General features: G+C 50.5%; 2 protein-coding genes across 4 annotated transcripts in view; one reads left to right on the plus strand and one right to left on the minus strand.

Annotated features, from left to right (window-relative positions):
- The window catches only part of PELP1 (proline, glutamate and leucine rich protein 1), a 44982-nt gene that overhangs the window by 7663 nt on the left and 11752 nt on the right, over window positions 1-25567 (plus strand). Inside the window, exons 1-3 of one of the 2 annotated variants that reach the window (XM_082440446.1) lie at window positions 14104-14551; window positions 21651-21715; window positions 22097-22202. In XM_082440446.1, coding sequence (XP_082296572.1) covers window positions 14303-14551; window positions 21651-21715; window positions 22097-22202 — 420 coding nt within the window. In that variant the 5' untranslated portion in view covers window positions 14104-14302. Of the gene's footprint in view, window positions 1-14103; window positions 14552-21650; window positions 21716-22096; window positions 22203-25567 lie in introns of those variants that run through there. The other variant, XM_082440447.1, reaches the window with a different exon arrangement.
- Window positions 660-9249, minus strand: ARRB2 (arrestin beta 2). Of its 2 annotated transcripts, none has more exons than XM_082440490.1 (15): window positions 9104-9249; window positions 6175-6205; window positions 5471-5531; window positions 5314-5358; window positions 4888-5084; window positions 4547-4606; window positions 4108-4175; window positions 3839-3974; window positions 3461-3545; window positions 3092-3164; window positions 2659-2796; window positions 1858-1941; window positions 1676-1755; window positions 1507-1597; window positions 660-1211 (listed from the first exon to the last, which is right to left on the minus strand). In XM_082440490.1, the coding sequence occupies exons 1-15, from the start codon at window positions 9124-9126 to the stop codon at window positions 1118-1120; spliced, it is 1266 nt and encodes a 421-aa protein (XP_082296616.1). In that variant the 5' UTR covers window positions 9127-9249; the 3' UTR covers window positions 660-1117. The 2 variants fall into 2 exon arrangements, with proteins under 2 accessions (XP_082296616.1, XP_082296617.1); XM_082440491.1 differs by having other exon boundaries at window positions 1507-1561; window positions 9104-9248.

The following is a 25567-nucleotide window of genomic DNA, read 5'->3' on the forward strand; positions in this document are numbered from 1 at the left end:
GTGAGGGATGTCAGTGGAGTACTGCTAACTCCCTCCAGCCCAGCCTGGGGCTTCGGCCAAGCCTCTGGGAGTCCCTGATGGACGTCAGAGGAGCAGCAGTAGGATGTAGCTTCTTGGACTTGTCCACAGCGGCATGACTCCCTGTGGCTGCCCAAAGCCTCGGTGTCTGTGTTACAGTGTAAGGACCAGGCTCCACAGAGATGTGTGTCGTGTGGCTTCTGCCTGCAGCCGTGGTCCTGCTGAGCCCCAGGAGTGGACAGCTTGAGCAACCATAGGAGCAGTGGAAATGAACACACTCGGTCACAACACGTCACCATGCGGTCGTGTGTGTCAGCTGCAACAGGGAAGGGCCTGCCCTGCCCACCTCCCAAGAGCATCTAGTCTGCAGGGAAGTGAGTTATTATTCCCTCTGTAAATGAGTCAGTTTACTTTGTGGCTTTACCAAACTGTACCTTTGAGTTGGGACTGACCAAATCAAGTTTCCATGTTTACCTTGGAGCTCAGGTACAGCTCAGCCATTCAGTAAACGTTTACTGACAGCCTGTGGGCCAGGTGCCACGTGGGTGCAGAGAAGAGATTGCGTCCTCACTCACAGCTAAGAGTCATGGGTACGCACACTATGTGCTCCTTACACGCTGCATAGAAAACACACACGCTCATGCCTATTAAAAGGTTTATTTTCTTCTTTATGCTCAGAAGCAAAAAACTGGCCTTGCCCCCCAAAGGGTCTCATCCTGAAGGAATGGGAGGCAGAGATAGTGACAGGAGGGGGTGTTGGTGTGAGGTTGAATGTGGGAGCTCTTCCCCCCCCTTTCCCTACTATCCTCTTCAGTGTCCCCCTCCAAAAAATTTAGGTACGAACCCAGCTTGCCACCCACTGGGGGACTGGGGAAGCACAGCCGTCGTCAAAAAATTAATGCCCACGATCCACAAGAGATGGGTCCAGTGTGTATCTGGTGGGGGATGGGGGAGGGAGGGAGGGGAGGGGTTGGTTGAGGAAGCTGCTGGGTGGAGGGGAAAGGAAGAGAGGCTGGGATCCCCCCCAGTGACGGTGGGGGTCTTGGTCCTGCCCCTGCGTCTCCCAGCACCACCCACTCCCTTCTTCCAGCCCCGCTTCCTAGCAGAACTGGTCGTCGTAGTCCTCGTCCTTCATCCCCTTCAGCCGAAGCCGGGCAAAGTCCTCAAACACGATGTCGTCATCTGTGGCATAGCTTGGTGGTGGAGAGGAGGGGTGAGGCGAGGGCTCCAGCCCTCCCTCTCCACCTCCCACTCCCCTCCCGGAGACAGAGGTGCTGGGGCAGCCATGGGGCCGGAGGTATTTGCAAGAAGGGACAGAGAAGGGCAGGTAATCGGCAGCTCACAAGGCTAAGTCCTCTCGATTGGATGCTTCAACCATCCCTCCCCCAAAAGAGAAAAACAATGAGGGGCAGAGGGTAGGTTTGAATGTTACAGGGATCTCTGTCCAAAGAGAGTCAAAGCTCGGAAGGCAGGGGGTGAGTCTCTTACTTGGTATCAAATTCAATGAGGTTGGTGTCCACAGGGGCATCTGTTGCAGGAGCAGCTGAGGGGAGGAGGAGAGAGGGGGGGTGGGGGGTTGCTGAAAGGACCGGCTTTTTTCTCCACTGGCCTTGCTTCAGGCCTTCCCTTGCGGGGCTTGGGCGGGTGGCAAGCTCACCTGACTGGGGTCTGGGGAGGGTGATGTGGTCATGGGGTTTGGGGTGCATAAGAACAAAAGGCAGCTCCACAGAGACATCCCTGGGGAGAGAGAGAGGCACCGTGAAGAGATGACAGTGCAGAGCCAGAGGAAAGCCCTGCGCCATCGCCCCACCCCCAGGATTCCCCGACCCCAGCACTCACCCGCCTCGAGACACCACCAGCTTCACCTTGACCCTGTAGGACACCAGGATTCCCAGCACCTCCTTGTTGGCACCCTCCTTAACGCTGCAAGTGGGAGGAGGAGTTGGACCAGAGCCCGTTGCCCTGCACCCTAGGCTGGTCTCGTGTAAGGTACCCGGCCGCGTCCTTCCTCTCATCTTCTCAGTTCTCTCCAGTAAAAGCCCAAGTCCTTGTGACCCAGCAGCCCTGCAATGTCTTGCTCTCCATTAGCCCTCTGACCTCACTTCCTGCTCCCACGCTGGCCTCAAGGCCTGCTATGTGTGGTCGTGTACAGAGGCGCCAGTGTGGGTGAAATCCAGCCCCCACTTGCCGGAGCTGTTCCTAGAGGCACGGGGCCCGTAGAGGCCAGCAGTGGCTCTGCGGCCCCTCCTGCCGCCTCAGACACGCGGGGCCGCCTGCCTCTGCGTCTTGACGCCTGTAGGACCCTCTGCCCGGAGGGCTCTTCCCCTGCGCATCCACAGTACTTGCTTCCTTCACACCTTCCCTCAGAATTCACCTCTGGATTACCGCCCCCCCCCCCCCCCCCGCCCCGCACCACCGCAGCGGCTTTATATCTCCTTTCTCTGCCTTGCTTTTTGTCAACACCTGTGACTAAACATGCTCTGTATTTTGCCATTTATCTGATCTGTCTGGCCTCCGTCTCCGAGAACGTTGAGATGTTTTGGGTCTGTCCTGTTCGCCGATAGAGCCTGGCACACGCCTGGCGTGGAGCGAGTGTCTGTCTCCTGTGCTGCAGGACTCCCCTCCCTCAGCCCCCCTCACATGGTGCTGGACGCCAGGTTGGTGTCCTCGTGCTTGAGCTTCCCGTCCAGGGCGAGACCGCGCTTCTCCCGGTTGTTGCTGAGCAGGGGGGTTATGGTGTACACCTTACAGAACGTGGAACTGGGCGACACCTGGTCACTGGGGGGTGGGGGCAAGAGAGCGAGACTCTGGGGGCGCAGATGGGGTGAGGGGGCAGCTCCCCCGCCCCAGCAGCTTCTCCCCCGTCACTAGCCCCTGCCCTCTTTGGGCACAGGTCACAGGGAGTAGGTTTTGGCTCGACCTGCTCAATAAAATGAGCAGCTCAGAGCCACTCAGCTGGAGGAAATGCCCTTGTAAGTGGAGACAGTTCGGGAAGAAATGCCCCCCAACCTCACGTTCCCTGGGCCTACTCTTCTCCCCTGAGGTTGGGACCCAGGGCTGTTGTGCTACTCACTCTTGTTCGATCTGAGCCACAGGACACTTGTACTGGGCGGTGCTGAAGAGGCAGATGTCGGCGTACTGTCTCACTGTGGGGTGGGGTAGGGCCAAGCAGCTCCGCATGGAGTGCCGGCAGCCCTCCCCCCAACTCCAGACCCAGGCAAGGGCCCAGCCCCAGCGCATCACCGCCCCTGCCCCTCTGATGACCCGCACCCTCCCCCTAGCAGTAAACCCCACCCCCATCTCATCCTGGGACAGACAGCCTGAGTCCTTTGAGCCCCTCGGGTCTCCCCACTGGGCTATGTCCTGGGGCTGAGCTGATGCCTGAGGCCACATTTGCAGCAACTCCCTCCCCTAAGACCCTTTTCCAACCCCCATGTCCTACCAGAGACTTTGATCTTCTTGACAGTCTTGGTGGAGTTGTTGGTGACGTGGACATTGACATTGAGGGTCTCCCCATGGTAGTACAGCTTTTGGGGGGGGGTCAGGTTAATCGGATCTTTTTTCACTGGTCCCATTATTGGTGTGCCCCCTGACACACACACACACACACACACACACACACACACACACACACACACACACACACACACACACACACACACACACACACACACACACACACACACACGTTGCTGGGCCTCCTCCCTCTAAACCTAAGCCCACCCCCAGCTAAGGCGGCCTCCTTTAAAAACACCATCCTGACATGTGGCTTCACCCCTCCCCCCACCCCGGGTCTGCAGCACCTGGGTCCCCACCCCACCTCCTTGTCCAGGGAAGCCTCAAGGTGGAGGGACCGGTCAGACATGAGGAAGTGGCGTGTGGTTTCAGCCGAAGGCTGGGGGCCGGGTTTCTCTGGGGCAAACTGCACCTTTCGGATCACCAGACGCACGGAGTTCCTGGGGGCAGAGATGAGGGGTGAGAGGTTCAGTCCTCAGATGCCCAGACACTGGCTCCCGCCTCCCACAGGGGCCTGGGGCTCCTGGGACCCAGAGGGAATGGTCAGACCTGAGGGGAGGTTGCTTCTCTCACCTTTTGTGGCTTTTCTCTTCTAGTGATTTGGCACAGAAGGCTCGAATCTCAAAGTCTACCCCACAGGCCTTGGGAGGGGGAGAAAAGGTCACATCTTACACAAGGCCTCTGCCACTGTGGCCACTCCCTTCCTTCCCACTTCCCTGTCTTGGGCATGGACTCTTGCCCCATCATGGTCTGAGGAGCGTAGGGCCTGGGTCTTCCGCCTCTGCCTCCCCGAGGCCCGGCCCGGCAGAGGCTCGGTCCTCGCTGCACAAGGTGAGCCCCTCTACTCAGGGCCGTGCAGGTCAAGAGCAGGGGGTGTCGCAACTGAACAGGGACCATTCCATACACCCACTGCCATCGGGGACATCTCCCTATCCTTAGTCCCACCCTGACGTCTCCTCTCCCCCCCTCGGGTGTGTCCCCGGGCTCCTGCTGGACCCTGTTCCTCCCGTACCTTCCCTGTGTCCTCTGGGCCTGGCTGCAGGGTGACGGAGCAGGGCAGGTTCTGGGGTATCTGTGGCAGAAGAAAAGAGTTCAGTTCTTCCAGAAAGCCCCGGAATCTTCCTCCCAATCTCAAGAGGCTGGAGGACTCCTGGGGAAGAGAAAGGAAAAAGGAAGGGGCCCCAGGGGGGAGGCAGAGAGGCAAGGGCTTCCTGAGTGCAGGGTGACCCTGAAGGGGGGTGGTCTAGGGTCCCTCCTCACTGTTTCTCCCAGACCTGCCCGTAACAGGTGCCTCACCACCCCCCCAACACAGTCCCAGACGCCTTGCTCTGCAGAGGGTGGGGGCGTCCTCACTGTGAAAAAAAAGGGGTGGGCATGCTTGCCCAGCTTCCTCAGCAGCCGGTCCTGCAGGCGGGTGGGGGGCCGGGGCGGGTTGGGTGTTGGGGGGAAGGCCTGGTAGTTGGCGATGAACAGGTCCTTGCGGAAGGACAGGCCCAGCACATCCAGGTCTTCGCGGCCATAGCGGAAGGCACAGGTGAGGGTCACAAACACTGGCAAAGGTGGGCAAGGTAGGGTGGTCAGGAGCCCCCCTCCCGCAGTCCCCCCACTTCCTAGCAGCAGCTGCTCCTTCCTCAGCAGCATAACACCTGCCTGAATCCTACTCCTGGCTTCCGCCTTGGCCCTCTGTCTCCCCAGGGCCCCTCTCAGTGCCGCCCGTTTCATCTCCCCACGTCCCCCTTTCGCTGCCTCCCCTGGGGCCCCTGGACGCGGGGCCGGTACCTCTGCGGTCCTTCAGGTAGTCCGGGTCCACTAGCACCACGCCATCTGGGGAGGGGACACATGAGCTCAGTTCCTGTCAGCGCCGCTCCTCCACTCCTGGGCCCAGGAACTTCCTCCCCTCTTGGGGCACGTGATGCCACTTTCTGGGCACACTTACCTACAGGATCCACTTTGTCCAGGTGATCTACGAAGTCCCGCTTGCCCAGGTACACGGTGAGCTGAGGATGTAGAGGGGTCACAGGGAAGATTGGGTAGGCGGGTGGCAGGGCTTCAGAGCCCTCAGAAGTGGCTGCCCTGACCCTGGTCTTCCCAGGCTGGGGTATCTGAAGGAGTTTCTCCTGGTTTCCTCCCAGTAGGGTTGGAAGAGGAGAGTGGTGGGCTTTGCCGGACTAGCCAATCTTGAGGCTTTTTAACTGCTCCCTAATATCTTTTCGCACTTCTGAACACCAGTTGGGTGTGTGTATGTGTGTGCGTGGGTCCAGGAGGACCTGGCGCTAGGCAGGCAGGCAGAGAGCCTCACTGCATGTCCTCAAGGACCTCTGGGATAAATAGGCCATAGCCTGTGGGGATGTTATCTGTTCCCAGCCCCAGGCACCGTGGGTTAGCTCCTAAGAGGGCTCCAGGCATGAGCTTCTGGCCCCTCCCCCTTGGTCTCACTTAGGGACCTGAACTGAACTGAGCCTGTCCCCACCCAGCCCTGTTGCTGGCTCAGGCCTTTGCGGCAAGGGGCTTCAGGAGGGAAGGAAGTCGGCTCTTAGCTGTCACAGGAAGTGGGGAGCTTGGGGTTGGGGATTGTCTAGGGGCAGGCTGGGCCTTGTGAGGGCCCAGGGGGGGTTGGGAGAAGCACTGTGGGAGACTCACCTTGCAGTTGGGACTCGACTTCTTGAAGACCCTAACAAAACAGAAAGGGAAACCCCACTGCCTCCCTCAGACTCAGCAGGGACCCCGGTGCCAGGACCTTGTCCCTCCCAGCCTGAGAAGCAGAGCTCACCCGAGATTCCTGCCTGGAGGCTTTGGGGCCTTACCCAGCCCTACCTGTTCCCACTTCTTCCCAGAAGGAAAGGTAACCAGAGGTCCTTAATACTCCCAGCATGGCAGCCCCTCAAAGCTGGTTGCCATGGCAATGCCCCCCCCCCCCCGTAGTTCCCCTCCTTCCATGGCAATGGCCACTGGTTGCCAGAGGAACCGCTCAGGCTCTTCCCAGAGGACCTCCCCCAAGGGAACCTGAATGGGCAGGTTGCAGTAGTGTCTGTGTAAGGCCTAACTCTCTTTCCATCTCTGGTCTCCACCTCCCACAAGAGCTGGAGTACTTGAAAGGGCAATGGCTCTAAAATGGTTTCTATTATGGGCAGTACCTAAGTGTGACCCTACTCTCCATTAACCTCCAACTGTCCCCATCTCTGATCTCAGCAGCTTAAAAGCTTATTTGTCTTTCAAGGCCCAGCTCAGGTATCACCTCCTTTAGAAAGCAGATCCAGCCCAGACTCTGGTCACTCCCTTTTTTGGGATTCCTGTCACACATTGTTTATGCTTTACCTATGGTGTGATAGCGTGCAAAAGCAGTTAGCTGTGTATCATCTATCTCACTAGATAGACTGTGAGCAGCAGAGGCCTTATTAATTTGGGTGTCCCCAGCACAGCACCAGCCATGAGACAAAGATGATGATGCTGGCTAACATTTATTGGATGAATGGTCTATGCTCAGCACTGTTGCAAGTATTTCATGTGTGTTATCTCATTTAACACTCTTAGCAACCCAATGATGGAGGTCCTAATGTTCCCATTTTACAGGTGAGGAAACTGAGGCACAGGAGAGGTCAAATATTTTACCTAAGGTCACAGAGAGTGTAAATGGTGGAATTTGGGTGCAAACAGGTATTCTGGCTCTTCATCACTAAACTACTGTACTATCCTGCCTCTGTTATTGGCATTAGGTTTGTTGGAGTGAAGGAGATTCACTTTCCAGTTGCTGAAACAATCTAAGCCTGGACTCCACCCATTGCTGGGAGGGTAGGGAGGTGTCTGGCAACCCCTATGTCCTGGCCACTTGTGGGCCTATTCTTTGCTGCACCATCTTACTCCTCCCAATCCACTCTGCCTCCGCAGTGATATCTGTGAAGGGTCCCCAGGTAGTAGAAATTGAAATCCTGCCAACTGGCCCATCCCTCCTCCAACTCCACCACCCTAGTTTTTGCTATAACAACTTCACATGCCCCTTCTCCCCAGAAGGCCAAGCTATCCAAAGACTATTAGGCATAGGGTATGGAGGCCCCCAGGTATCCCCATCTAATAAAGAAGAGCAAACATTGGTAAGGTGGCAGCTAGGATAAGCACCCTATCTCCTGTCCCCACTTGGGGGCTGACTGCTGTGGCATCCTCCAGCTCTCCCTCCCCTTTGCTTCTGGTTTTCCTCTTTGTCCCAGTGTTTCTTCCTATTAGGAGTACTGGCAGAGGGTTGGGACAGCCACAATCCGTTGGACAACTGGAGTGTGGCTCTGGGGTAATTGCCCTGAAGCAGCTGCAGGGCACCTGCCCTTTGGATCCTAACCCAGCCAGCCTCCTGCGGGCTAGGGAGGAGCAATGTGTATACTGAGGTTGGCGTGACCAGAGAGGTACCCAGTGAGGTGGCTGGGGGCAGCAGAAGCAGATGCCCCTTCACACTTCCTGCTATTCTCTCCATTTCCTGTGGCCCAGAATTTGATGGGGGTGGGAGGAATTGTGCCAAGTCAGCAGTCCCCCTTTGGTCCATCCGTCCCCCTCCCTGAACCACGTAACGGAAATCTGGGGCCTCCCTCAAGTCAGCAACTTCCCCTTTCTCTGTGTTTAACCCCTAATCCAGGACACCAATCCTCCCTCTGATCATCTCTCCAATATCAGTTGACTTGGTGCTCAGAAACCTATGCTTTTCTACTCTACGGGTGGGGAGTGGTAGGGCTGGTAAAATTTTTTTGCAGAACAAGTGACAGATCAGAACCAGGCCCCCATTCCTGATCCTCTCTGGAGAGAAGCAAATAGCCCCAATCTTTTTCCTCTTTTGCTCCTGATCCCCAGGGACTCAGGCGTTCACCCACTGCCCCCTTGGGGGTGTTGGGTCACAACAGGAAGTGGATTTTGCTAGAGACCAAAAAAGAGAACTCGGGGTGTCAGTGGAAGGAAGGAGCCTCGATTGCACAGAAAACATCCGGGGAGTGGATGGCGTGCCCAGGGCAGATACAGCCTTCCCTCACCCCCGGCAAGAGGGGTCAGGCCCAGAATCGGGAAGGGTCGCCAAGCACTCTGCTCCACCAAGATGAAGCTGTTGCTCCTAGCAACCCGGGGGAAGGCAGAAGTTTGGAAGCGGAGCCACCCGGCCCTTGGGACAGGTTGGGGCAGCCCGACTGCCTGTGGGTTACTGGACAGGAGGCTTTCCAGTGGCTCGGCACGAGTCTAGGGGGGATCCCCTCCTGGCATCCAGCCTGCCCATACCCGTCCCCTCGGGGCCGGCCACCTGCTCCGCCCTCCTCCGCCCCTGCATCGCAGCCTGTACCGGAGTCGTCCGGCCCCCACATCTCTGCGAGAACCCAGATGCAGGTTTCCTGATCCCCTTCAGCCCTCGCTTTCTGCAGGGGCTGTGGCATGCGTTCCCCTCATCATCCCCGAGGACCTAGGCGTGCGGCCCCGGATGGCCGTCCCCTAGGGACCCAGGAGTCCGACCCCCGGATTCTCTCCCCCGGGTCCCTGTCTGGGGACCGTCCCGGCACCCGCCCCGAGCCGCCGCCCACGTCCCGCCGCGTGGCCCCACCTCTCTTACCTGGTCCCGGGTTTCTCCCCCATGGTGCGCGCGCCCGCCGCCCGCCCGGTTCGCGGCTAGCTCGCAGCCTCCTAGCCCGCTGCCAGGTCCCTGCTCCTCCCCGCGCCACTGCGCACGCGCGCCCCCACTCTTTCTCCACTCCCCCCTCCCCTCCTGTCCCCCCCGCCTCGGATCCTGGGGAACCGAGGCCAGATGCGTCAGCCCGGATCGCGCGCGCCACGGCGCTGCCCGCCCTCTCTTCACAGACACGCGCGGTGATTGGCTCCACCCGCTCCCCTCTGCGCTCCAGTCCCACCCTTGCCGAAGGATCCCTCGCCGGCGCGCGCTGTCCCTACACCCTGCTCTTCCCGCCCATCTCTCCGCCCCTCCGCACCCGCTTAGGAACTGATTGGGCCTCCTCAAACGAAGGCGCCCGCCTTCCAGGGGATTGAAGCCCTCTGATTGGCTCCCTGCATCCTGGACCCTGCAGGGGTCACCTCCCCTTTGTTTGCTTTCTCAGTGGCGGTGGAGGCGAAGGCGGTGGTGGGGGCGGTGGATGAGCTCAAGCACAGTCTAGGAAGGAGGATGAGGGGAGGCACACGTGGGTGAACGGTTCCAGTTGCGTGATACTCGCCTATTGCGCGTCGCTCACCCGCTCACCCCAGAGCTTGTAGCCGTCTTTGGCCCGCCCTCCCGCTTCTTTATTGTGGTGTGTCAGCTCCCCCTGGTGTCTGTCTTTGATCTTTGCAGGGTTACTTTTCCTAATCTCTCTTAACCACCCTTCTCCATCCGTTCATCAAAGCTAACATCCATTCGTGCACGCCTGCATCCATCCATGCCTATTTTGTGCTAATCACTATGCTAGGCGATGGGGACCCAGACATGAATTAACATGGCCCCTGCCTTCCTCGTATGGTTGAGGAGACAAATAAAGAGGTATTATGATTCCAGGAATGCTATAATAGAGGTATGACTCAGAAGACAAAGTGACTCCCAGCGCTTGACTGGGGGAGGGATGGAGGCAGTGCAGGCTGTCCAGAGGAGGGGACATTTGAGGACAATCTTTCTGAAGGGTGGGCAGAAGTTGAGAAAGGGTTTTCCAAAGAGAGAGAAAGGCAAGGGGCACATCCTGTTCTGAGGTGTTTGTGGGGTTAGAGGGCAGGAGAGATAAGGCTGAGGAGGATGGCTGGAACAGGAGTGTGAAGGATATTGTATAGCAGGTAAAGGAGTGAGACAGGGGCCTCCCGTGGAGGAGGACACATGGATCCAGCAGTGGTTTTTTTAAGCCAAGGGGTGGCTTAAAATCTTCCTAAAGGATGAGATTTCTCCTTTAGGAAGATAATTCTGGGCAGTGTGGAGGGTGGAGGGAGTGGGGCATGGCTGTTGTAGGTGAAAACTAGTCAAGGAGAGATGATGAACAGTAGAGTGGAAGGGAGAAAGGGGGCCAGGCTGAAGAGTCATTTTTAGGGCAAAATTGAGCGGACTTGGGGAGGATGATGGATGATGGACATTTCTGGACTTAAGGAGCTAACATATTCTCCTTCTCCCATCTCTTTCCCCATACTCCCCTATCTCCCCCAAATGAACTAACTTCACCCTTCTCCCTCCACTTTTCTGTGCAACAAAAAGTAATGTGCACAACAAGTTTCTGAAATCATCTTTAAGGTTCAAATACAGGCCTTACTAACCAGCTGCCACTTCCCCACCCCCAGTTCTCCCACCACCTTCTAAGCTCACTCTTCACACCTTTCGAGCTTTAGCTCACGCATTTCTTTTAAACTCATGAATCACTTTTGTCAAAGGGTCATGACCAGAAGGTAATGAGATCTATATTGCTACATATCTAAAGTGATTTTGGAGCTGAAAGGTAGTGGTCTGCATGGCATGAAAGCTACTGTATTAAAAAAAATACTAATATAAAGACAACTTTAGAATATTAAAGAAGGCTGGAAAGAATGAAAGAGATACACCATATAATCATAGTGGGAAAAACCATCATTATAAAGACATCATTTCTCATATTGCCTATAAATTGAATGCTGTATCAAAATAACAATGAGACTTTATTGGGGGGGAACCAGATTCTAAACATTATCAAAAGAATCAACTTTCACATATAGTCAGGAAAATTCTGAAAAATTGGAGTGAAGCAAGCATTTGTCTTACCAGATAATTTTTTATGTTATGATAATTAAAATAGTGTTATTGGTGCAATCATACTAAACGTGGCAATGAAACAGAATAGAGTGTCCAGATAAACACCCACATGGTAGTATTTCAAGTCCATGGAGAAATAATGGCAGATTCACTAGATAGGGTTGGGACAATTGGCTATCCATTTGGGAAAAAAGTTATATCTCTCACACCTTAAACAAAATGAATTTTAAATGGTTTAAGATCTAAATGCACAGAATAAAACTATAAAAGTATTAGGAGAAAAACATGAGAATATTTTTATAACCTTGGAGGTTAGGGAAAGCCTTGCAAGATATCAGACCCCAGGGCTTGAAATAACAACAGCTTACACTTTATGTACAGTACCATGTGCCAAACATTGTTCCAAGCATTTTACAAATATCAACTCATTTAATCCTCACAAGCCTATGAGTGAATGTTCTACAATATCCCCGCTTCATAGATAAAGAAGGGGAGGCACAGTTAAGTAACTTGCAGACTCACACAACTTGCAAGAAGCAAAGCTGGTGTTTAAACCCTGCAGTCTAGCTCCAGAGTCTGTGCCCTTAATCACAACACCTTACTTGAAAAAGGCTAAGAAATTTAAAAATAACAAAATAAAAAGGCAAATTGGAAAAAACCCCTTGCAACCTTGCAACACAGATAACAGTCAAGAATACATTCCCTCATCTACAAAGAGTTCCTACAAATTAATAAGATAAACAACCCAATAGAAAAAGGGGTAAAAGTTATGGAAAGATAATTAATAAAGAAGGAATACAAATGTCTACTAAACATATGAAGTTACTCCATTTCGCTAATGATCAGGGAAAACAAATTGAAAGAAGGAGATATTCTTTTTCATTATTCAGTTGACAAAATTAAAAAATAAACCTAGTTTTGGTATGATGTATAAACTATAGAACACTGTTCTACATGGTTGGCAGGGGTGTTAATCGATGCAAACTTTCTAGAGGGCATTTTGCTTAGTTCTTGTCAAAATTAAAAAAGGCATTTTCTTTCATCCAAAACTCATTCATTTATTCACTCAACAAATATTTATTGAGCACTTTTTATGTGCCAGGTACTACTGTTCTAGGGGATGAGGATAAAATATTGAAGATGACAAGACCCTTCTCATGGGGTCTGTATTTTAGACAGAAGAAACAGTCAGTGAGGACTTCCCTGGAGGCGCAGTGGTTAAGAATCCGCCTGCCAATGCAGGGGACATGGGTTCGAGCCATGGTCCGGGAAGATCCCACATGCCGCGGAGCAACTAGGCCCGTGCACCACAACTACTGAGCCTGCGCTCTAGAGCCCGCGAGCCAAAACTACTGAAGCCTGTGCGCCTAGAGCCCGTGCTCTGCAACAAGAGAAGCCACCGCAGTGAGAAGCACGTGCACTGCAACGAAGAGTAGCTCCCGCTCACCGCAATTAGAGAAAGCCCACGTGCAGCAATGAAGACCCAATGCAGCCAAAAAAAAAAAAAAAAAAAAACGAAAACACAACAGTGAATAAGTAAGAAAATAAATTTTGGATAGTGTGATGAATTGTAAAAAAAATTAAATAGGGTAATGTGATAGAGGGTGATGGGGGTGAGAGTGGGAACTTCTTATAAAGGAGTCCTTTCTGAGGATGGCCAGATGGCGTCAGTCATACAGAGTCAAAGGAACGTTTCTCCAGGCAGAAGCAGCAGCATGTGCCAAGGCACTGAGGTGGGAATGGGCTTGCCAGAGGATAGAAAGTAGGCTAGTTTGGCTCAAGGATAAGGAAAGAGAAGGAGAGTGACTTATGTGGTATGTGTTGAGGTCACAGGTGGGTATGGGTTGGATCGTGGGGATTCTAGTAGGCCAAGGTGAAAAGATGGGATTTCATTCACATGATATTTGGAAGCCACTGAAGGGCTTTAAGCAGGGAGTGACAAGAACTGACTTCCATCTGAAAAGACCACTCTGGTTGCTGCGTGGAGAAGGGAGTACAAAGGGCCAGAAGGGGAGCAGGGAGAGCAATGAAGAGGTCACTGCAGGAGGCTAGCATAAGAGGCCACGTGAGAGAGAATGGTTACTTGGCCCAGCGTGTCACTGGAGATGGAGAAGTAGAGAAAAATGAACCCTACTGGGTAGTATATTTTGGAGGCAGAATGCCAGGACTTGAAGAAGGATTAGATAAAGTGCGATAAAAGAGGAAAAAAAGATGACCCTTGCACTTGAATCTGGGATTTGAATTTTATTAGATTCAAATTATGAAGATTTTGTGTACAAAAAAATGCACAGAAGTATTAGGGTGTTCACTAAAGTGTTTGTATTTTTTTTTAAAAAAGTGTTTGTATTAGTTAAAAACCGGAGCAGCTGGAAGTACTCAGCAATAGAATTGTGAACTCGTGGTGCGCCCATTTCATTGTACCGCGCCGCTTAAAAAACGGCGTAAAGTTGCCCACAATATATATCGAGTGACAAAAGCCAAGTGCAGACCCCGCTCTTGTAAAATATACTCTGTATTTATGTGTTTGTGCATAGACTAATATTAGGAAAGTATACACATTACTGGGGGAAGGACTTGGGGGAGAGGGAGTTTCTTTTTTTACTTTATGCCCTCTTTATTGTTTGAATTTGTATTTGCAAGGCACGTGTATTGTATCATTTCTGTCGTTGTAAATGTAGTTAACAATATCTATGATTTCAGACAACGAGGCCAGTTCCTTAGGTATCAGTGATGCCTAGATCGAAAGTGTCCTGCGATTACGCTACGTTAAAGGCTAGCTTTTGGACTCCGTCGCCTGTAGTCCTGACCACGTGTTCTTTAACCGCCAGTGGTCCGCCCTCCCACCCTCGACCCAGCCCACCGACCAGGCCTTGACACCCCGGGAACTAAACACCCACAGCTGGGGCGTCCCGGCCCTTCCACGCCGCGCATGCTCCCTCCCAGCCGGCGAGCGGACTGCAAAGCGCAGGACCAAGGCCCCCTCCTCACGCCCCCTCCCCTCGAGGAGTCCGTCGCGGGGTATTTGCGTCATCGCGCCACGCCACCTCCAGAGCCCGGGTGAAGATGGCGGCAGCCGTTCTTAGCGGGCCGTCTGCGGGCTCCGCGGCTGGGGTTCCCGGCGGGACCGGGGGTCTCTCGGCGGTGAACTCGGGCCCGCGTCTTCGCCTGCTTCTGCTGGAGAGCGTGTCGGGGTTGCTACAGCCGCGAGCTGGGTCCACCGTTTCTCCTGTGCACCCCCCAGTCCGCTCGGTCCCACATTTGCCGGGGCTCATGTGCCTCTTGCGGCTACATGGGACGGTGGGCGGGGCCCAGGTGAGTCTGTAGCCCGCAGGCCCACGGCCCTGTTGGAAGGTTGGCGCAGCTTTTGTGCACCGGGGTCTTGGTGTACTGCAGCTGCTGTGGAGAGGTGGAGGGAAGGAAAGCTGGGGGCAGAAAGCGGATCCAGGTATCACTCTGGACGAGATTCACGCATATTTCCTTTATCAGCCGTGAGTCGAAGAAACTCGGAAGAGGAAGGGCCTCGTTTTCTCTACTGCTGGGCTATCGGTAGACACGCATGAATGGGTTCGATCCCAGGCCCCGTCATTCACTAGATGTATGATCTTTAGCTTCTTTTTCACCCGGAAGTATCTGTTTTGGGGCTTGTTTCGACTGAGTGAATGGATGTAGTCAACAAATATTTATTGAGCTCTTACTGAGGGCTAAATCCTGGGCGCTCCAGTTATAGATGCGATGGCGATGAACAAAATGTTACAAAACACTATGAGAATTGTATAGTAGGGACCTCTAACCTAATCTGGAAAATTGCAGAGATTTTCTTGAGGTACTGGAGTTTAAGTTGAGATCCCCAAAGATAATCATAGGAGTTGGGTAGGGGAAGAAAATAGGAGGGGCGGTTCAGTCATTGAAAAGCTCATGTGGCAAGGTCCTCTGGTAGGAACTGAAAAGAAGGGCATTGTGCTTGAGGTTCAGAGATGGAGGGGAAGAGAGTGGCCGCTATGAGGTGAGTAGGCAGTGAACAGATCATGCAGCGCTTTGTAGACTGGTTTAGAAGAGTCCTTTGGATTATACACAGAATAGAATCTAACTTCCATTCAGTCCTACAAGCTAGAAACCCAGATGTCATTCTAAACACTTTCTTTTTGCTCACACACCTCCGTATACAGTCTGTTAAGTCCTTTTGATTTTATTCTCTAAGTAGCTTTCAGATCTGTCCACTTCTTTCCATATCTTTCCCATTGCCCCCATCCTGGCTTTAACCCCCATCATCTTACCCAGATTCCAAGAAGACATAACTGTCTAACCTATGGTAGGTTCACCTTTAATATTATCTCCCGTGCTCCATCTTCTCCCCCTAACCCTCCCCCAAATTCTGTTCATCCTGCAAGACCCGTGTACATGAGTTCTTCCTTGTCCAGCATTTGTTACCGGGATCTTCCCAGCTCTATGCTTCCTTCCAGGAAGAGGGTTATCACAACCTGCTGGGTGGTTCAATAATCTTAGCCCCACATTTATTAGAGATGACCTCATTTATTTATTAGTCCTCATTGAGGGTGACAAAACTGTGCCTCTGGTATCTCAGCCCAGTTACCCTCCTGTGATTCATGTGGTTCCTAAGTATTTCTGAAATATTATCTATTCTGTTTATAAATGTGTGATTTCCGTCATCATCTCTTTCAAGTCTTCCCCTCCTCCCTCAAGGCGAGCTACATGAACTTAATGTCTTGCTTAATTTCTCTTAAGTGTCTAAAGTCTAGAAGCATTTTTTAAAAATTGAAGTATAATTGATTTACAGTGTTGTGTTAATTTCTGCTGTACAGCAAAGCGACTCAGTTACACACATATATACATTCTTTTTTATATTCTTTTCCATTATAGTTTATCCCAGGATATTCAATACAGTTCCCTGTGCCATACAGTAGGACCTTGTTTATCCATTCTATATGTTTTGATATAGCTTATATCTACTAACCCCAAACTCCCAGTTCATCCCTTGCCCACCCTCCCTTCCCCTAGAAGAATTTTGAGTAAAGAATCTAAGGGTGATGTGGGAAACACCTTTAAATTGCCTGTACTATATTTTTGGATATATCTTGCCTTGAATTTTTTTCTGCTTCTCTGTGTTGTATTGAGTTCTCATAACATGGAACTGTGTGGTGGGTTTCCTTCACTTCCTTGTAGATTTTCATTCAACAAAGATTTTTTGAGTATCTCTTATGTGTTACCTACTATTCCTCATCTCTAGGTAGATAAGTAAGACATCATCCTTTTCCTCGGAGAATTTCTAGCTTAGCTGAGATGAGAAATGAAGGTAAGTAAATAGGCCTGGAGCTTGACAGAAAAAGAGATCCATTGATTGGCCCATCCATCTGCGCTTAATCACCAACTTTGCTTTCCCACAGGTACTGCAAACTCAGTAGTTCCAAAATGGAACTACCTGAGCACAGTTCACAATTTCTGGCTTGCATTATGGCAACTGGTCTCCTTGCTGTCAGTCTTGCTCTTTTTAATTCATTTCCCACACAACAGCTGATCCTGTTTGTAAAATCCTTAACCTGTTTGCTGCCTTTTAAAATCCTTAAGCTCCTGAACTTTCCTGCCTCAGGGCCTTTGCACTTGTGCTTGGAATCTCTCCCTGTGCTGCCCCCACCCCCCGCCACTCCCCAGCCGCAATCCCCCAAATCTTTTCAACTCAATGTTTGTTTGTCACTGCCTTTGGGAAACCTTTCCAAACCACCTATGATTAGCTGTTCTTTATTACACCATATGGAAATTATTTATTCCTTGTACATATACACTCAACCTCCTTCCCCCATACCCACACAACTGGGCTTTGATTTGTTTTTGTGTGTAGTTTAAAAAAAAAAAAAACTTCTGGAAAATTTCAGATGACGCAAAAGTAGAGAAAATAGTATTTTTAACCACCCCCACCCCGGCCTGTGCTGTCTCTATCACCCAGATTTAACAGTGAACATTTTGCCGGTCTTGTTTCATTCCCACTTTCTCAACTCTGCCTCCAACCTCCCCTGCCCCCGGAGCATTTTATTTTTATTTATTTATTTATTTATTTATGGCTGCATCGGGTCTTAGTTGCGGCACAGGGGATCTTTCGTTGTGGTACGCAGGCTTCTCTCTAGTTGTGGCATGTGGGCTCAGTAGTTGCGGCACGTGGGCTATTTGTGGCACACGGGTTCCAGAGCGCATGGGCTCTGTAGTTGTGGCACGTGGGCTTAGTTGCCCCGCGGCGTGTGGGATCTTAGTTCCCCGACCAGGGATCGAATCTGTGTCCCCTGCATTGGAAGGCGGATTCTTAACCACTCGACCCAGGGAAGTCCCGCCCCTCCCCCCCCCCCCCCCCCCCCCCGAGCATTTTAAAACAAATCCTGTATCTCATTTCCCTTATAATTGCACATACTTTGAAGGACAGAGTGTCTTGTTCTGCCTTGTGTCCCTAGGGCTTTGTACTGTCCCATTCTCTGGCCAGTACCCAGTGATCTTCTTAAAAATATCAGTAAGATTAGAGCATTGTCCTGCTTAAAACCGTACACTAACTTATTGCACCAGGCCTTACATAGTGCGGCCTCTGCTGGCCTCTTGACCTCCCCTCACACGACTCCTGGCTTGTCTTCACTGTGCTCCAGCCACCCAGGCTGATCTCATTTCTGCAGCAGCTGAGGCCACTGCTCATGAGTTCCGTCACTCTTTGCTGGGAAACTCCTGGGGAGGTGAGCTGCTTGTTTAGATCCCAGCTTCCATGCCACCATTTAAGAGGAGCCTTTCCTGAGCACGCTGTTTTAAAATACAGTCGTCCTTCCCATTTCAGTCATTTTCTGTCAGATTATTCTGTTTTGGTTCTTTCCTAGCGTTCATCACTATTTGAAATAAATTAACTTATTTATTATCTGTCATGTTCTCTCTTCTCTTCTTACCTTGTTTAAATTCCATTATAATCACTTCCTCACCCTTCTGCCTTCATTGTACTTGCCCGGCAACACCCCGTCTGTGTTAAATCCAACTCTGTTTATTTGGTGCCTGTACCTGTACAGCTCAGTGTGGCTGGAGATACATGTATCCTGGCTGGCTGGTCTCACTTTAAATTCATGGCTATCGTCTTCTCAAGTGGACTCTTAGTGTTGCCTAGCAATCCTGTTACATTTCCACTTTCCTAGACAACCTCTGATTACTTCTCTCCATCCTCACTCTTAGCTGATGACCTCACTTCCCATTTCAGTGAGAAAATAGAAACGGGGATGGGAATTCCCATAGGCTGCCGCCAACACATCTGCCAGCTTACCTGTGTCTCTGCTCGTATGCTCTGCCTTCCCTCCCATTACTAGGGGTGAGCTGGTCCATGCCCCTACTCAGGCCAGCCCTCTACTTGTACATGACATCTATCCCCTCTGCATGTACACAAGTCCATTGCTTCTCCACTTGTTCATCATCAGCTTTTCCCGCTTTGTTAGGTCGTTTTCATCAGCATATAGCTCAAAACCGCTTTAAAAAAAGTCCCCCTTCCAGCTCCTGCCCCATTTCTCTGCTTCTCTTTATGGCAAAACTCTTTAAAAGAGTTGTTTGCACTTGTAGTCTCTCCCATTCTTCTTTTTAAAAAAATAATATTACTTTGAAATGATTTACAATTTATAGAAAATTTGAAAGAATATACCCTTCCCCCAGATTCCCCGAATGTCAACATTTTAAATGCATATTTGTTTTATCATTCTCTGGGCATATTTTTTCTGGGTCCATGAAGGAGGAAGTTGCAGACATGATGCCCTTTTGCCTGTAAATTCTTCAGCGTGCATTTCCTTAAAAACGACGTTCTGTTACATAACCGCATTCCATCATCAAACTCAAAATCAATATCAGTACCATAAGTGATTTAATCTATAGATCTTATTCCAGTTTTGTCAGTTGTGCTAAAAGTGTCCTTGATAGCAAAAGAAAAATTTCTTACGATCTTGACATTTTTGAAGAGTACAGTATAGTTATTTTATAGGATGTCCCTTAGCTTGGTTTGTCTGCTGTTTTCTGATGATTAGGTTCAGGTTGTGCAGTTTTGGCAGGAATACTGCAGAAATGATGTGTGACATTCTTGTCGCATCGTATCAGGAGGCACATAATGTCTCTTTGTCCCATTACTGGTGATGTTAACTTCTGATTCTCAGCCCCAGACCTGCTCCTCCTGCGGTATTCTGCCGCCTAGCAAGTGACAGCTCCAGCTTTCTAGTTGCTCGGGCAAAAAACTTTGGAATTAGCTTTGCCTCTTTTCTTTATCTCCCACCCATATCCAGTGTGTTATCAAATCCTGTGGGCTCTACCTTCAGAGTATAACCACAACTTGATGCTTGAATCCCCACTGTTACCACGCTCTTTACACTGCCTCATCTCTCTCCTGGATCCTTAAAATAGCCTCCTACTTCCGTCTGCTTCTGCCTTCTTGCAAGGCGACTCAGGTGTTGTGGATGTGTTTTAAAAAATAAATTATGTCAAGTAATATCCCTTCTCTGCCTAATTCTCCTCTACCCCGTGGCTTTTATCTTATTCAGAGTGAAAGTCAGCGGTTGCCTATATGACTCCAGAAGGCCCCACCCTGCTCCCGGGGCCTCGTCTCTCCCACGCAGTCTCCTCTAGTGACAGTTCACCTCCTTGCTGTTCCTCAGATACGCCTAGTGTGCTGTCATCTCACAACCTTTGCTCTTGGTCTCTGCTTTGCCTGGAACAACAAAAAGTTACCAGCATGCCTTTTTTTTTTTTAACAGTTTTATTGAGATGTAATTCACATACTTACAATTCACCCATTTAAATTGTACAATTCCATGGTTTTTAGTATTTGCAGAGTTGTGCAACCATCACCATGATCAATTTTAGAGCATTTTCATCACTCCCAAAGGAAGCCCTATACCCATTGGTAGTCACTCCCCATTTGCCCCCAACCCCTCTCTGCTCTTCAGCCCAAGGCAACCACTAATCTACTTTTTGTCTCCATAGGTTTGCCTGCTCTGATGATTTCATAGAAGCGAATCATACAATATGTGGCTTTGGGGGTCTGGCTTCTTTCCCTTAGCATAATGTTTTTAAGGTTCATCCATGTCTCAGAACTTCAGTCCTTTTTATGGCCAAGTAATATTCCATTGTGTAGATATACTACGTTTTGTTTATCCATTCATGGTTGATGGACATCTGGGTTGTTTCCAGTTTCTGGCTGTTATGAGTAATGTTGCTATGAATGTTCGTATACGATTTCTTATGAGAACACATGTTTTCATTTTTCTTGGGCATATGCTTAGGAGTGGTGTTGCTAGGTCATATGGTTAACTCTAACCTTTTGAGGAACTGCTGGGCTGTTTTCCAAAGTGGCTGCACCATTTTATATTCCTATCAGTGCGTGTGAGCGTATCAGTACACCTTGCTCTCACTTTCCTCTGCTCAACTAGCTTCTTAGAGAGGGCCCTGTGTCCACTCCACATAAAGTGCTGTCTCCCTTCCCTACTCCAGCCTCTCCTTTCCTTCCTCAGTTTATTTTTCCCCTTAGCACCTAGCACCTTCCAACATGCTATTTCTTATTTGGTCATTTGTTTATTTTCTGTCTCCTCTAACTAGAATATAAGCTCCCAGCACCTCAAACATATACGCTCCCTAGCACCTCAAACAGTGTCTCACGTAAAGTAGGTAAATAAATGTTTATTAAGTGAATCAACATTTCCCTTCATGAGAACAGGGACCATATTTATTTTATTCAGCTCTGTATTCCTTCATCTGATTCAGTGCATAAGATGTGTTTGTTGAAAGAATGAATGATGAGTACAGTTAGGGAGATACAGGGGCCACCGGAGGAGTCTGGCCATTTGAGCATGGAGAGTTTACTTGTGGGAGGGCTGAGGAGGAGACCTCTTTCAGGGCTGCCAGAATGTGCAGGAAGGAAGCTCTGGTTGACTTGGTTTATGTTGGCATTAGCAGCTCGAAGGAAGCCAGGAACAGGAGGAGGGGGATTTGGGGTGAAGGAAGAAGGGATCAGATGAGTTTAGTGTCCAGTCAGCAAGCATTTAGGGATGTCCCTCTGCGCTAGGGGCTGTCTAGGGAAACGGGAGGGAGCCTGTCCTTGAAGTCTGGTAGCTGGGATGAGTCGGGTGGTCTAGCCTTCTGGGTAACACTAGTTTGTTGGGTGGGAAGTGGGGGAGGGGACAGGTGAGACGTAACTTGAGGAAAGCCCACGGGACAGGACAGGCTGCTGTGTGTGTCACCTACTGAAAATAGGGAAAAGGTTGTAGGCCTCTAGAGGAATGGTCTTTTGGCCTCAAAGGAGGTGTTACTTCAGAAAAGGCTTCGGAAACACCGGGGCAGGGAAGCGCTTGGAGAAATCCTGTCTTTAGCATCCTATCCCCGACTCACTTTCTTGTCTTCTTTCCTCCAGAACCTTTCAGCTGTTGGCGCGTTGGTGGGTCTCAGTAATGCACGTCTTGGTTCTATCAAAACTCGGTAAGTCTTTAACCCTGTTTTTTCTCCAGGGGGATGTTTCTTTAGGAAGAGGGCTGTACATCTGTGCATCCACTGTCACCATCCCACGGGTTCCTGAGATTTCTCCATTCCCAAGAAGGTGGAGAGTTTGATTCTTTTCATGAGTTCACTTGGCTTTGAACCCCACCTATTCCAGCTTCCAGGTTTCCTGTGCCCCACCTTCTGTTCCCTTCTTTCCTTGCTGCCCGCACCTCACTCCAAGTCCTCCAAGTATTTCAGGAGTTAGAAGCCGCCTTGGATCTGGAGGTGATGTGTTTCTCTAGCCAGTGAGCGTAAAAGGGCGATGAATTGCTTTCTCTGCAGTCTAGCCACCACCCACTTGTCACTCACCTTTCTTACAAGGTTTGAGGGCCTGTGTCTGCTGTCCCTGCTGGTGGGGGAGAGCCCCACGGAGATGTTCCAGCAGCACTGTGTGTCCTGGCTTCGGAGCATTCAGCAGGTCTTGCAGGTAAGGATTCAGCCGCCGCCCTGCCTCCCTCCCTCCCCCAGCCATGCCATATTCTCCATCCTGGATGTGGTACATCTTTGTGGCTTAGACGTTTAGTTCTGAGGACAGAATAATTAGAAGCAGTTTTTTTCTAGCAGGGAGGATGAGCTTCAAATAGAAACATCCTTTTAAACGTTTTGATATTTTTATCTACTGGGTTATTTTAATTCATCTGACCTTTCATACTCTGTAACCGCTGTTTCACATCCTTGTTAGCTTTTCTAATGAGTGACATCTCTAAAGTTCCTTTTCCCAGATGTTTGATTTTTTTAAATAATTAGTTTACTAAATTTTTTTTTTTTTGGCTGCATTAGGTCTTCGTTGCTGTGCGTGGGCTTTTCTCTAGTTGAGGCGAGCGGGGGCTACTCTTAGTTGCGGTGCGCGTGCCTCTCACTGTGGTGGCTTCTCTTGTTGCGGAGCACGGGCTCCAGGGGCTTGGGCATCAGTAGTTGCAGCACATGGGCTCAGTAGTTGTGGCTCTCAGGCTCAGTAGTTGTGGTGCATGGGCCTAGTCGCTCCATGGCATGTGGGATCTTTCCAGACCAGGGCTTGAACCTGTGTCCCCTGCATTGGCAGGCGGATTCTTAACCACTGCGTCACCAGGGAAGTCCCCCCAAATTTTTTTTTAATTTTTATTTTTTTGGCCACACCATTTGGCTTGTGGGATCTTAGTTCCCCAACCGGGGATTGAACCCGTGCCTTCAGCAGTGAAAGTGCAGGATACTAACCACTGGACTGCCAGGGAATTCCCCAGGTTTTTTTTTTTTTTTTCCTAGTCCTCTCTTCCTCTTTTAACATTTAAATTTTTTCCTGCTTTTACATCCTTTGATGACATCCCCACTTAGTTCTTCCGCAAGCATGTTCTGGGCACACATGGCAGGTTGTGTGCTAAGCTCTGGTGGAGAGATGTACTTGGACCCTGCTTTCAGGTGTTTAGAGTCTCTTGCAGGGGTTGGGAAACTTTCTAGGTGTCTATAGATAGTAAAATGTTTCAGGTTTTACGAACCACATATGGTTTCTGTTTTTTTTGGCTGTGCCTCACACACATGGGGTCTTAGTTCCCCGACCAGGGATCGAACTCGTGCCCCCTGCTGGAAGCACGGAGTCCTCACCACTGGACCACAAGGGAATTCCCATGGTTTCTGTTGCGTAGTGTTTCTTTGTTGGTTTGTTTTCCAACCCTTTAAAAAAGTAAAAACCATTCTTAGCTTGTGGGCTGTGCAAAAACAGGCACCAACAGACCATGGTTTGCTGATCTGTGTTCTAGTGGAAGAGAAGAATATTTAATTTATTTTTTTAAGTGCTTTTTATTTTATTTTTAAAATCTGTTTATTTTAAGTATTAATTTATTTATTTGGTTGTGCCTGGTCTTAGTTGCAGCTTGCCAGCTCCTTAGTTGTGGCACGTGGGCTCCTTAGTTGCGGCAGGTGGGCTCCTTTAGTTGTGGCATGCGGGCTCCTTAGTTGCGGCATGCATGTGGGCTCTAGTTCCCTGACGAGGGATCGAACCCAGGCCCCCTGCGTTGGGAGCGCAGAGGCTTAACCAAGGAAGTCCTGGAAGAGGATAATTATACAATGAGTGTGAAAAGATAAACTTCGGTAGGTGCTCTGGAGGTAAAGAATGTAGTTCTCTGAGAGCATGTAACGAGAGAATCTGACCCAGACTGGGGTGGTGTGGGTGGTGGTGATCAGGGTCAGTGGTTCAGGGAGGGCTGTTCTGATGAGTAGGAGTGAACTGGGCTGAGAGTTTTCTAAGTGTTCTAAGCCTGCAAAAGTCGTGAGAGAAAAGGAGTTTGACTCATTTGAAGAATTATAAGCAGGCTGGTGTGGCTGAGGTTAATGAGATGCGACCGGGGAGGTAGGTGGATGGGGACCAGGCTGTGTGTGGCGTTGTAGGCATATTAGGGAGTTTGGCTTTTATTCTCAGAACAGTGGGAATTCATGGAAGGTTTTGAGTAGGGGGAAGGAGGTGGTGGTAGTGGTGACGTGATCAAACTTTCATTTGGAAATACCACTCTGGCTGCTGTGTGGAGACAGGATTAGAAAGGAGTCAGAATGGCAGCAGAAAGACCACGAGGAAGGTACTAAGGTAACCTAGGAGAGCATTCATGGTAGCCTGGACTAGGGCGGCAGCTGTAGACATGATGAGAAGTAGGTGAGAGATTTAGAGGCAAAGAGTGATTTCAAGAGAGATTTAGAGGCAGAATAGACAACAGGTCCTGATGATGGAATAGCGTCAGGGAAAGGATGTGTCCAGGATGACTCCTGGGTATCAGAACATTGGAAGACAGCCAGGTTCCAAGGGGAGTGGTGAAAATAACATGAGTATGGTCTTGGGCATTCAGTAGAGGCCCCCAGGAAGCATACCCTTGACCTAGCGTGCGTGGAAGTGACCAGATATCTCAGAGGGTAACCCTGAGGGTTCAGTGGGTGGGGGCTTCAGTCAATATGTTTTACAAAGAGGAAGAGTCCTCAGCGTTTAGATGGCAGCTGAAGCTGAGGATGAGGCTCAGATGATCAAGTTGAGTCCTTATACAGACTGGATCTTGAGGCGCTCCACAGTCAGTGGTCAGGTAGAGGAGGATGAGCTTACAAAGCAGACAAGACAGAGCAGCAGAAAGGAGGTAACCAGGATGGTGGGTTGGATGGAATTCAAATACTTCAGGGAAGACGGAGGAGTCATTTCTCTTTATGCCCTTTTTTTTTTTTTCAAGTTTATTTATGTATTTATTTATTTTTGGCTGCGTTGGGTCTTCGTTTCTGTGCGAGGGCTTTCTCTAGTTGCGGCAAGTGGGGGTCACTCTTCATCGCGGTGCACGGGCCTCTCACTATCGCGGCCTCTCGTTGCGGAGCACAGGCTCCAGACGCGCAGGCTCAGTAGTTGTGGCTTACGGGCCTAGTTGCTCCGTGGCATGTGGGATCTTCCCAGACCAGGGCTCGAACCCGTGTCCCCTGCATTGGCAGGCAGATTCTCAACCACTGCGCCACCAGGGAAGCCCTCTTTATGCCCTTCTGAGCTGGAATAAGACGAGGACTGAAAATTTTTTTATCGGATTTAGCAACTCAAGGGTAATGAGACTGTGAAAGTGTTTCTGGTGGAGCAGTGGACACTGAAGCCAGGTTGCCCTGGGATGAGCAGCGCGTGGGAGAAGGAGTGGAAATGGAGAAGGTAGGCAGTCCTGTCAAGACGTCTGGCTCTGCTGGTAAGAGAGAGAAACTGGGCAACAGCTGAGATTGGGCAAGTGGAGTACGGGCTCAGGAGAAGGACTTTTAGGATGGGAGAGACTGGAGCATGCACCAATGTCAGTAGGAAGAACCCTTTTGAGA

This window comes from Balaenoptera physalus (assembly GCF_965194825.1).
Source record: "Balaenoptera physalus genome assembly, chromosome: 20".
In the NCBI taxonomy this organism is placed as follows: Eukaryota; Metazoa; Chordata; class Mammalia; order Artiodactyla; family Balaenopteridae; genus Balaenoptera; species Balaenoptera physalus.

Bases quoted from the DNA above. Each gene is read 5' to 3' on its own strand.
- ARRB2 (XM_082440490.1), bottom strand. From the start codon at position 9,126: ATGGGGGAGAAACCCGGGACCAG. The intron at 4,176-4,546 runs GTACGGGAGGAA...CCCCCTCCCAAG, and splicing joins GCCCAGAGGACACAGGGAAG to GCCTGTGGGGTAGACTTTGA. The intron at 3,975-4,107 runs GTGAGAGAAGCA...CTCTGCCCCCAG, and splicing joins GAAGAGAAAAGCCACAAAAG to GAACTCCGTGCGTCTGGTGA.